We start from the raw sequence: 13,269 nt of genomic DNA on the forward strand, positions 1-13,269 counted from the left end.
TGTCTCAGACGGTTAAGGCGCTGGCTCCCTGAGTCTAATTTGGTAGGTTTGATCCAAGCTCAGTCGGGTGGTATTTGAAGGTGTTGAAATACGTCAGCCCCGTGCCGGTACATTTATCAAAACATCAAAAAGCTCCTCCGGGATGAAATTCCGACAACTCGGCGCACGGCCTATTACTATCATTGTTATTATTTATTAATATTATTTCTATGATTATGAAGGCTATTAGATTTGCTGATGATATAGTAATCTTATTTGAAACAGCAGAAGTTTAGGAATATATTTTAAATGGAATGGGTACAGTTTGAAATCTAAATATAAAATGAAAAAGAAAGAAACCAAACCGAAAGTGATGAAATGTAATAGAGTAAGGCCAGGTGAAATATGTATAGAAGTCTTGGAAATAAAACAATTATATTTGCTACCTACGAAGTAAAATAACCAATGACGCAAGAAGCAAAAAATTACAGGTTAGAATTAGCAATGAAGCACGTGCAGGCTGCTTGCAAGGTCAAGACCGATGTGCGCGCTTCGCATACAGCAGCTGCCGTAGCACAGAGTGCAAACACTGTGCTTTCGGCCTGGGTTTATATGGCAGACCCTGTACAACCGAGTTCGTCGCTGGTGAACACGACCTACTTGGACCAACTTCGAAATCAGCCGAAGCACTGTCTTAGAGCGCGTGGTTAAGATTTGCCGCGTGTGGTGGGTTTTGAAGGGATTTTAATTTCACAGTTTTGTGCTTTGATATAATTAACAGATATGAACCAGAAGCAGAATATTCTGGTGACTACAATGTGTATAGCATCAATAGCATAAAATTTATGTAATTAATGTCAACTTTCAGTGTTTTATGAAACACATTCTTGAAGCGGTTATATCAACGCCAGCAACGTCTTAAACATCAGGTGAAACAGGATCAGCTTAAGGGGACCAATGACTGAAAGTTCGTGATTTCCTTACAAAAAATTATTTTCAGAATTATTGTTAAAAATAACACAAATCCTTCTATTGTTAGAAAATGGTAGCATATTTCAAGTTCCGCCAAATTTTAAAAGCCCTGCAGACATTTCAATGGGCTGCCATGTAGGTGTCTCTGCCACGCCCAGCTCACACTGATGGCACTTTAAGACATATTTTGGTAGTATTTTGCCGTTTCCGTTTGAATTTGGCTCCAAGGTATGACAAATGACTGTGGTATGGTGTTAGCGCTTTACAATGTTCCACACTTCACCTCATAATCTTAAAAAAAAAAAAAAAAAAAAAATAGGTGCATTCCAAACTACAGATGCCTTTTCCTCACCTTTCGTTTTCCATCGCTTTGCTTAAGTGAATGCAAACTTTGTGTTTTATGAAAGGTTAGTAACAAATGGGTCATAAATAACAGTAGTCTGCCTAACACATTCTTGAAGCTCTATGTGCTGAAGTTCTTGTCTGATTGATAGGAACCTTTCTGGAGTTATGGTAACATCTTCACCTAACAAAATATAATTATCAATAATTTAGTTTTCGATTAGAAGCAACGTTACGTGCAATTGATTACATCAGTAGGCTATATTATTTGTCTACATAAATTAACAAACCAGAAATTCAAACATTTGTAGTCTGATACATATTTGAGGAGGAATATATTTTTAAGTAAGTTTTTATATGTATGTTATCACCATAATCAAAATTTGAAGTCGTACAAACCAAAATTGTGTCACATAGAACATTCTTCATTGACTCATAGCGAAATATCAAAAAATAATAATTGAACAATATTGAACCAACCCACTGCATTGAAACTTGGTGTAATCTATATAAATAAAATCGTAACGACCGTGTGTCTGTACATTGATTATTTTGGCGAAATTTCCGTACAGTTATCCGTTTCAGGTGTAATAATGACCATCTGCATAATTTTTAGTTTTGGTGTCTGTTTGTCTGTTTGTTTGTCTGTTTGTCGATCCTTCTATAACTTGAAAACTACTGGATATATTTCCACCAAACTTCATATTTAGAATCCACCTGTCCTTGGCTAGGTTTTAGCGCAAATAACGTTTCTAAATCCCTGAACTGAGTGGGGATTTTTACGGAACCGAAACCGTGATTTTGCACTCCCTCAAAGTATACACAACCGAACTTAATGGAAATCTACCTGCCTTAATGAAAATTAATTTCTAAACTTTTTTTCTCATTTGCATCATTTCGATAACAGGATTTAATAAGGGAGATATCATTAACGGACCGTTTTTCGGTACAAATCCCAGCGGACTTAACGCAAGAGCGAGTGCGTGTAAAGCGTATTTCTTACAACTTGAAAACTACTGAATATATTTGAACCAAACTTTATATATAGCATCCATCTGTCCAAGGGTAGGTTTCCTTGGTGTGTGTTAGTTAGTTTGTTTCTCTGTTTGTCTGTTTGTCTTTCTATAACTTGAAAACTACTGGATATATTTCCACCAAACTTCATATTTGGAATCCACATGTCCTTGGGTAAGTTTTAGGGCAAATATTGTTTCTAAATCTCTGAACTCATTGGGGGTTTATACGAAACCGAAACCGTGATTTTGCACTCCCTCAAAATATATACAACCAAACTTAATGGAAATCTACCTGCCTTAATGGAAATTAATTTCTAAACCTTTTTTTTTTCTCATGTGCATCATTTCGATACCAGGATTAATAACGGAGATATCATTAACGGACCGTTTTTCGGTACAAGTCCCACCGGACTTAACGCAAGAGCGGGTGCGCGAAAAGCGTATTTCTTACAACTTGAAAACTACTGAGATATTTTAACCAAGCTTTATAATTAGCATCCACCCCTCCAAGGGTAGGTTTTAAGTTTTATACCATTTCAAATTTACGGAATGGACTGGGGTTTTATAGGGGACCGAAATGGTGATTTTTACTCTCCCACAATATATAAAGTACAAGACCAACCTGACTGGAAATCGATCAAATTGTTTGGAAATCCAAATCTAATTTCTTTTTCTCATGTGCATTTTTTAACGGGAGGATTAATAAGGGAGATAACATGAAAGGTCGATTTTCAGGCTAAGTCTTGCGGACATAGCCCAAAAGGTGTTATACGTGGAGCAGATTCCTTATCTATCTAGATAAATCATATCGTAACGACCCTGTGTCTGTGCATTGACTACTTTGGCGAAATTTTCGTACAGCTTTCTGCATGTTTTTAGCTATAGTTTCCTGGAAGTCTTAAATTTTACCCCCCCCCCCCCTCGCCCAAAATCAAGATTGCCTCACAATCTGCCACACGAGCTGAATAATTTAAATTAAGCAAATTTATACGTTTTAGTCGGTAACCTACGGAAAACTTCCAAGATCTTTAAATATTTCACTTTTTACGCCGAATAATATCGAAATATAGGCAATTTAATGACGGTGGAGACCTTCGTTTCGAGGTATTTCGTGGGATAAACGAGAAGTCCTATCGCATAACGGATGGCACAATCTTCGTTGAATTAGGAGTGATCTTCAACCTTGGTCTTATGAATTTTTGTCGTATCTGTATCGCTTTTACGTTAGATTCGTCTCTATTTCTCTATTTTAAGTAAATTTGGACTCTTTACCTATATAATTCATACTTTCAATCACTTACACGAAAGGTAGTATAATCAAACTCTACACGAACATTGGCCCACCCAGTACCCATATGTGAGCCAAATGCTATGTCACATAATTATCCGGAAAGTAATGCAATGTAAGATAATCTTACACAAATTTCAACCTATTCAACGTTTCTAACTCAATCTGACCCATGAATAGATGAGATGCGAGAAAATATCATAGGAACAGCCATTTAGATCGCTAAATACTGCGCCTTACGGTACAATCGTTTGTCAATATGACGTACCGTTTAGCAGCAGTTAATCAGTAAATGAAGGTCTGCAATATTGTAAACATGCATATACTTTCGTATGTACATCTGTATATATTCATTGATGTCGATTTGTAGCGATCGAGAAAGGGTGTGTCTGCTGTTGCAGTCAGTACTCCCTACACCGACTTTGACTGCTGGCAGTAGGAATAGGGTCCTTCTCCAACTCCTGTGTAACTGGCATTAGTAAGGAGGGCCTACCATTTTAATGAATAATTCACTTCTCGAATTGTCTTGCAGAAGGCAAGGGATCATGCAGTTTTGTTCGAAAGTCCCCTACCGTATTGTGTTTGGCTCTAGGCCAGGTTGCCCGCCATTATAAACAAATGTTCCAGTCTAAAATTAGACTAGCATTAGGCATAGTGGCCTGCTATTTTCATGGAAACTCACTAATTCTGTGTGACTGGCAGTAAGCTGGCTGGCAGCAGTAAAAAGGGCCTGTCATTATAATGATAACTGCACAACTCAATTTTGACTGGTGGTAGGGAATTTGCCTGCTATTATAATAAAAACTCCTCAACTGTAATCTGTCTGAAAGTAGGAAATGGGTCTGCCATTGTAACTAAAACTCCCCAAATCGATTGTGACCGCGCAGTTGGTAATGGGGCCTGCAATTATAATGTAGACTTGCCAACTCGATTGTGAATGGCAGTAGGCAAGTGAGCTTGCCGTTATCATCACAACTCCGCAACCCTCACTTTACATTGGAAATAACGTATGGGGACCTCCCCATGCTATTTCTCGGATAAGGCTAAGAGACATGCAATTTTAAAACAATCTCATTTACTGCACGCACAGTATTTACGTCGATATCCGTATACAATGTAGAATACCGTAGCGAAGCACGGGTACATTTGCTAGTAGATAATATTTTCTTCATGAATGTGCTCACAAATTTTCATGCTGATATATGCAAAATTATAGTTCAAAATTTCTGTCATTTGTGCCCTTCAGGTAATTACATCATATAATTCTCTCTCTTTCGTTTCTCACTCCTTATTAACTTCTTCGAGTTAGAGCGTGTCTTCATAGGAAGATCGCGTTGCTAATCAAGCAATATCACTACTTTATATCAAGTAACAATACATTTGAAGACGTTATTTTTCAAAGTAGGGAATCTCGAGATGTTTTATGCACGCACCACCGCTGACAGAGTTATATGTATTTCAAGCGTAAATGCATAATGTTACACAGATACGACACAAGTCCAATGATTACCTATCCTAATATAGCAACAGTATAACACATGACTAAGTTTAACTGTTACGAATGGATATGGAAAAAGTAGTAGAATGAAATTTTATCCGTAAAACATTAAAATAGTGTAGTGTGTATCTCATGTTTTAAGGTTTTATAAGCGCAGAAAATTATAGTCCTTAGATGTTATTAAAAAGTACATTAAAGCTCCCTGCAATGTTGAATTGGTTTGTCTTAAGGAATACAGAAAATATTATGACAGTGAAAGTTTTAATAAAAGTTGAAAAGTATTTGTGTTGGTTTCTTTGAGAAACAGTATAAGTTAAAAATATCTAAAATAACAAAGATTGTTTGCTTAAAATTCTTGAAATAAAACGCTCAAGTAGTTTGAAAATGTTCTTTCGATAGGTGGAGCAGTTCATTATCTTCTCAAATTTAGTTTGTGTTAGAAACCCATTTTTATAATTACCGGAAAATATACCCTTCTGCACTTGTGTCGTTTCTCAAACAATCTATTCAATTAATAACATGTATATTTTGTGTTTAATACTATATAAATCTTACGTTTTAAGCGCCAGAAAATGCAAATTCAAAATTTCCCACGAAATTTAGAATTTGGTATCCTGCAAGAACATAAGCACAATTTTTCCACGTTGTGTGAAATTTCCCACGCATTGACAGCAATGTTGTATCTGACGACAGACCCAGATAAGAGAGCACCGGATGTAAACAAATAGTAGTTCCTAGTATCGCCAATTGCAATCTCCATTTTAAACACGTTAATATCACAAAGTGCCCCAAGTTTTAGAGAATCTATTAGCACCCAAATTATGTTTTAGGACCAATTTTGTGCTTATATTTCAGTAGGATCTCTCTCCAAATACACAATCACCACCATTACCAGTTCATCAAGCACAGTTGAAATTGTTGCTGAGCAATAACTTAAATAAAAGAAATTGAATTGTAACCAATCGCGATAACACTACAAACACATATTTTAAAGCATTCTGTATTCAACAGCCAGACTCAGCGGTTATCGGAATTCGCACCGTTATCACTGTAAGATGTCATATCTCTCTGTCGTTGACATAGGCCCTTATCGTGGCCGTGGATAAAGTTTGTCATTAATCTCCGATGTACTTTATCCTGCCGTTTGTCAGACCTTCCTTATCCGGATGATCTGGTAGTATATGTGAAAAAGGTAAACAAGGTTTTATACAGTAACTGTAAAACGAAAATCAAAGAGTCAGATGTTATTTTATTTTCAAGTTTCTTTCCCTTGCTTGCAGTCCACTGCGATCTAACTCTAACTACTGTTTAGTGTATCTCATGGTGTAAGGCACTTATCAAGGTGTAACCAGGTGATCTCTTACACAGCTAAACAGTCCTCACGTTTCCTGGAATATAAACTCATTCTCGAGCTTGGCGTTGGACATTAATGTTTCATATTCTATTCTTATAGCCGGGCTGAGTGGCTCAGACGGTTGAGGCGCTAGCCTTCTGACCCCAACTTGGCAGATTCGATCCTAGCTCAGTCCGGTGGTATTTGAAGGTGCTCAAATACGTCAGCCTCGTGTCGGTAGATTTACTGGCACGTAAAAGAACTCCTGCGGGACTAAATTCCGGTACCTCGGCGTCTCCGAAAACCGTGAAAGTAGTTAGTGGGACATAAAGCCACTAACATTATTATTCTTATATAATATTTTCCATAGACACCATGGGGAACAGAAACACTATGCAATATTAGAGAAGGAATGTGGGAAAAAATCTGAAGAGGATGAGAACAGAGATGATGCATTTAGCTGATGGTAACGATATACATATGGAGATATTCTATAACCTATGACTTAGTTGAAGTCTTTGAAATGTTTCAACTGCTAAGTTTCTATAAATATTAAAGATACTTCCAAGTACTATTTATGGGAAGCACAGTATATTAGCAAGTATACTTAAGTAATTTTTTAACTATTTTGATACTTGGATTGTGTATTATAAAATTACAATATACGTTTTGAATGAATGAATGAATTAATGCCTATATGAACTGGTGGATGCATGATTTCATGATTGTATTGGTGCATGAATGAGTACATAAACACTCCTCTCACCCAGTCACGGACTGCAACCAACTCGGGAGAGAGTAATCGTCCATGAATGAGTGATTGAATGAATGACTGAATGAATGCTCTCAGCCTACCGCTGCGGAACCTGTCAGTTAATGAGAGAACATTCCATTTCGTATGAATAAATGAATGAATGAATAAATGAAAACGTGAATGGATTGTTGAATGAATGGAGAGAAAATAAAATAAATAACAAAAATCCTCTCTCCAGTCACAGATAGCCACCAACTTGGGAGAGAGCATTACAAAAAATGAATACGATTTCCTTACTTGGTGGTCATCACTGACTAGCATAGAAGCGTAAACAAACAGGAAAAAACGACTTCAAGATCAGATTGCAACAAATATAATAAAATTTTCAGTAGCAATCATCAGAAACAATCTTTACGGACTTCACAGCACTTACAATTTTACCAAAAACCTATGGCTCGATATTTATTACAAATACTGTACATATAAATCACTTGTGAATTAATCCATGTCTTATGGCAAGCATATTTTAGTGTCAAATTAAATTATATATTTGCTATTTTCGGTAATAAACTGTACGTAGTGGCATCGTAATTTTCCATGCATTTTCCTCGGTTAGTTTTTCGAGTTCATCTCAACTTAAAAAGGAGTTTTATTTTATGTAACGGACTGTCAGCCTTGTAATCGTAACTGAGAATAGAGGTAGATTACAATCTCGTCCCGGTTAAGAAGACCTCTCTCCTCAGTCATATTATAGTGAAGAACCTCAAAAATTTAGTCTAAACTGAGACACTGAAAGAAATTTTGAAACAACTGAAAGGGCATAACAGAGTTGATCAGTTCAAGAACGAGGTGACAACGTATGGAGAGGCATATGGCTATGGAGACCACTCAGCCTAGAAGAGTATGTAATGTCTGCTCTATATCTCAGTTGACGCCGAGGTTAAACACAATGGCCCCTCACGTCCGGACGAAGATGACTTGATTTCCTAATTAAATGTTTGAAACTAAGAATAAAGATTAACTCTACAGTGGGCATGTATTTACTCTCTGGTTGTCAGTTCCTAAGAGAATTGGCTATACCGTTGCTAATACCTTTGCATTAACTCTTTCATCACTATCAATGTAACTTTATCTCTTCAGAAATTAGTATGAGTCACGCTATTCGATCGTGATCTGCTCAAGTAACCAGTCAGTTAATTGATTCCACTACGCGTCTAGAAATGCAATTAAAATCGCAGCTTCGAATAATCTTGGGGTATCACATACAGATCCATAAATGAAAGTAACCATTTATTTTTATTGTAGGAGAAGAAGAAGCCGTAGAATTATTATTATTATTACAGTTATTATCCGGTGGTAAATGTAAACTCGTGTCCTTATCCCGATGTGGTGAATCTCTTTTAAGATACTTCCACCCCCCCCCCCGCCCCGAATGGAGGTGAGCTGCACCTACCATTTCAACCACTTACCAGTCTTCCTGCTATTCTTAAATTTTTGGCAGTACCGGGAATCGAACCTGGGTCACCGAGGACGGCAGATAATAACACTAACGCTACAGAGGCGGACTCTCCGATGGTCAGAAAGATACTGAGAGATTCCGATGAAATTTGTGAGAGACGAACGGAAAAGCATGTTGAATTTTGAAACAATTGTTTTATTATTTGCATTGATTCTTTTCAAAATTCAAGTGATCCATTAATTTTGCCGGACATTTTACTATTACATCCATTATCCGATGGCCAGAAAGACATTGATATATTCCAATTTTCTTTATGGTGAAGTTGTAGTTGTAAATTGCTAGAACATCGAAAACGACAATGATTTTTCGAAGTCTTCCATTCAATATCTTTCTTTTATCTATGACAGTGAAGAACGTACCATGTGTTCATTATCCTTACTTTTATTTAAATAAATACTGCAAAATTTGCTTTTGTTTTCATTGTTTAATTATTTTGCCTAAGGATTCAAAATTTTGTAAGGAGTAATAATAACCGCTTTGAGGAGTTAACAACTGTTATCCTCTTCCTAAGTTCTTGGGTGAATGGTGGACGAAACTCACCACGCGCCCGGCTACGTAACACTAATAAGGTTAAAATTCAAATTAGAAATTTATTGTACAATTTTTAAGATACTGCAGTCTTTCATGAGAAATACGTCAATTGACTCGCCAAACAGTGAATGATAAAAATTAAATTATTTCTAATAAAGCATTGCAATGTCTAAAGTTTTATTTGGTGAATTAACGTTTGACGTGTAGTGAATCTACGGACTAGCGAATCAATAAAAGAGATTTTTAATATAATATGATTACCAAATGGCTGCAAAACAACAATAAAATAAAGAAACTTTCAAGATCAAATATGAAATGAAATGAATGATAATTGAAACATTTCCATGAATTTAAAACTGTATCGAAATTAGCTTAATTAATTAGAAAATGGAATGGTTGGTTTTATGCAATTTAAGAAAAAAGGGGATTTATGTAGAGTGCATGGAGAAATGAATGATCTCCCAGCTCGAGCAGTACTAGGCAGACTAGAGCAACGCTTAACCCATTTTATACTTGAAAAGCTTATGCAATAATTATTTAACTAGGTTACGTTGTACGGTGTTTGGATAATAATTCCTGGATGTTTCCCTGTTAACGTTTTGTTTAGAATACCACACCACTACGCATACATTATTTTCTGTAAATATTACATAAACGTTGCTGGAATGTCCCTGAATTACTTAAAATGTAAAACACATATTCATAAATTGAAACTTAAATATTCTCCAAGAATCGTCTCTATTATTATCTATTTATTTAAATTAGAAACATTTAGCTCAATCTTCTTATTGCTGCATTACCATGACAATGTTAAGAAAGAATAAAAAGTTCTTGTAACTTACGGTAACGATAGTGCTTGCTGTGTTGATGCGGCGCATTCCACCAGCTTGTGTCGAATATGACCGTCCACCGACGACGCTGATCACCGTACACTCCTCTGGGTCAACAATGGACGCTGACCTTTTGTCTTTTATCATAATTTCCCGCGCAGCGCGAAATACCTTGTAGTACAACACTAGCATCACTGTAAGAGGGATATAGAAAGAACCAAAAGTAGCATAGACCTGATACACAAAATTTTGACTCACTAAACACCTGCTTACACCATTTTCATCCAAATGTTCGTTACCCAGGATCGCAATGGGTGGCAGGCAAATGCAAGCTGCTCCAATCCAAACTATTGCTATATATATCATCATTCGTAGAGGCGTCCTTTTGATGCTATACTCTAAAGGTTTCGTGATGGCGAGATATCGGTCCACACTGATCATACACAGATTCAGTATCGAAGCAGTACAGCATAGCAAATCGAACGACACCCAGATATCGCAGAGAACAGGTCCGAAACTCCAGACTCCAAGAATTTCGTATACAAGAGCCATAGGCATCACAAGGAGGGCCACGCACAGGTCAGACACTGCTAAGGACACTAGAAGATAATTTGATGGTCTACGAAGTTTGCGGACTAATAGAACAGAAATACAAACTAGAATGTTTCCAAGCAGGGTCCCAAGAATAACACATAACAGGACTAGTGTAATGATGACAGCTTCTGGCACTGTATATCTGTGATATTTGCTCCAGAGGTCATCTGCAGGTGTTGATGTCTCGTAAATGGAAAATATGACCGTTGAAGATACGTTGGTCTCCATACAGATTATTTCCCACGGAAACTCTTCAACAGTCTGCAGTTATAAGGAAAATGATCGCATTTTCGTCCTTAAATATTTTCTCATTCCAGTGCCTGAATCTCTAAAAACTAAAATACCAAGTTAAATGATAAATGGATTCTCAGTGGACTCCAGTGTGAAGAGCTTGCACAGTAGTAAATGGCGAAGTCAAGTTTAAAGATATAATCTAATAAAGGAAAGAGAATTTTCAGTATCCACACACACAGGAAAAGCGCAGATTATTCTTCATATATATGCTTATGCGGGGCTAATTCGAATATTTTAATGTCAACAAGTTCTAATCGGTAATAACACGTACAGAACTTAATTTGTATAACTGTTCACACAGAGATTATTTTTATAATATTACAGAGACGTTCCACACGACCGTAGAAGGAGAAATCTCACGACAAACTGACCGGCATATCTCAATGATCAGAGCACGCCGTTTGAGATAAGATGTTCCCCACAGCCAGCCTACGCTTACTTTATTTATCACGCTTCCTCTGGGAGGAAAATCGCTTAAACTTATTACACTGCACGTCAGTGCAACATCTTCTTAATATGGAAGAAAATTAATTTCATAGAAAAAATAAAACCGAAATCGATCGTATATATTAAGAGAGATTACTAAAACATCTTTGACAATTCCGCCCGTCTTTTCTACTGGACCGATTTGCTTAATTTTTATTGTATTTTCTCCGCAATTACCTGTCGGTGAATCGTAAGACATTGATAGGATTCTAACTTCAGTCAACTTTGAGTAATCATGAAATCAAGTCATTGCAGTCAAAGGCTTACCCTAACCTGCAATACATTCTGTACTTAGCAGGTTGCTAAGCGACTATCACTTTCATTAATTTTCGGATATATGTGAATTTCATCCTCAGTAATATCATTGCATGCAGCCATGTTTGATTACTACCTGTCAAGCCAGAGAGTATACACTTCCTCTGATCAAGGAAGAATACTATTCCCTGCTAGTCTTTGATTTTCTATCCTTTCTCAGCTTCCAAATATATTCAACAGATGGCATAGGGTTCCTAATAACTCACATGCTGCTAAGAGACAAAAGGTCTACGTACAAACATACCCCATCATGACATACGCCTTAGATATTATCTGATACACCTATTGAAGCATAACCTAGCTTCACTATAAAGAGTGAAGGCCAAGTATCTTAAGAACGTTCTCTGCCTTTAAGAAAACTATTCTTCGAGACTAACTTATGACATCACGAGATAACTGTTCGATACAGAAAACCTGCGATTAAAAATACAATTGCCTACTACAACAGAATACCAAGCATTATATCAAGAACAGCAGGATAGAAAAGTGAACAGGCCTATACGGTTAAATTTTACCAAAGAGATAGCATGATGACGTTAGAAGGGATGAATTCTGATTAAGAACTACGGCATACCATAACGCGCTTCTTATTCAATGTTAATAAAACCAGTGAAAAGGGCAGGCAAGAAAGTGTGACTACGACAAACATATCAGAACGAGTTTCCTGACCTATGTATAACGAATGCTCCGGAGCAGCACTTGTCCTATAGTTCCTGATTAAATTTTGAACTTATGACAATATTTTCTGAACTGAACAAATGCAACGACAACAAAAAGTACATTTTCAAGAAGCTTTCCTTAATACAATAATTCTGGTTTTGCAGGGAAAACTATGTGTCATGAAATAAGTATTCCCAAGTGGACACTATGAAGCAAGAAACGACCTATAATTTATTTTTATTGGACACTATTTTTGTTGTTAAAATTAAGGGGTTTTGCAAAATTCGACACTTTTGGTAAATGAGTTTTTAAATTTAACATATCGTTTCCGTCCTTGATTTTGCCCCGGCTCAGCTCCGTCGATGAAAAGATATTCACCTAGGGCCTTGAAGTGATCAAATGAATTAGCTGGTAGCCTATATCTCGCCGTCCTTGACAATTATTGGAAGATCGATCAATCAATCAAACATTTGCATTTGTTCCTATCGCCCAGATGGCAGATTCCCTATCCTCGTTCTATAAATAAATAAATGAATATTTCCCCTAAGTAGTCCTCTTATATTCCAACTCTATTTTCATATTATATTTACTACCTTTAAAATCTCGGCTCAATGTTATTCGTCTACTAATGTCATTCCACGCCCCCACTCCACTAATAGCTCAGAACATACCACTTAGTTGAGTATCTCGTCTCCTTATTCCCAGTTCTTCCTAGCCAATAGTTTGCAACATTTTAGTAACACTACTCCTTTGTCAGAGTTCGAATTCCGGTCAGGAAGTCGTAAAATTTAAGAAACGAGATTTCCACTTCCGGAGGTGCACATGGCCCTGAGGTTCACTCAGCCTACACCAAAAATG

At 36.8% G+C, this 13,269-nt stretch overlaps 1 protein-coding gene across 1 annotated transcript; it reads right to left on the bottom strand.

Annotated features, from left to right (window-relative positions):
* Positions 1-10,017: 10,017 nt before the first annotated feature.
* LOC136877817 (5-hydroxytryptamine receptor 1-like) lies at positions 10,018-10,884 on the bottom strand. Its single transcript, XM_067152021.2, has one exon. It carries the CDS (start codon positions 10,882-10,884, stop codon positions 10,018-10,020), a length of 867 nt encoding a protein of 288 aa, XP_067008122.2.
* Between the last annotated feature and the right edge of the window lie 2,385 nt (positions 10,885-13,269).

This window comes from Anabrus simplex, chromosome 7, assembly GCF_040414725.1.
Source record: "Anabrus simplex isolate iqAnaSimp1 chromosome 7, ASM4041472v1, whole genome shotgun sequence".
Taxonomy (NCBI): domain Eukaryota; kingdom Metazoa; phylum Arthropoda; class Insecta; order Orthoptera; family Tettigoniidae; genus Anabrus; species Anabrus simplex.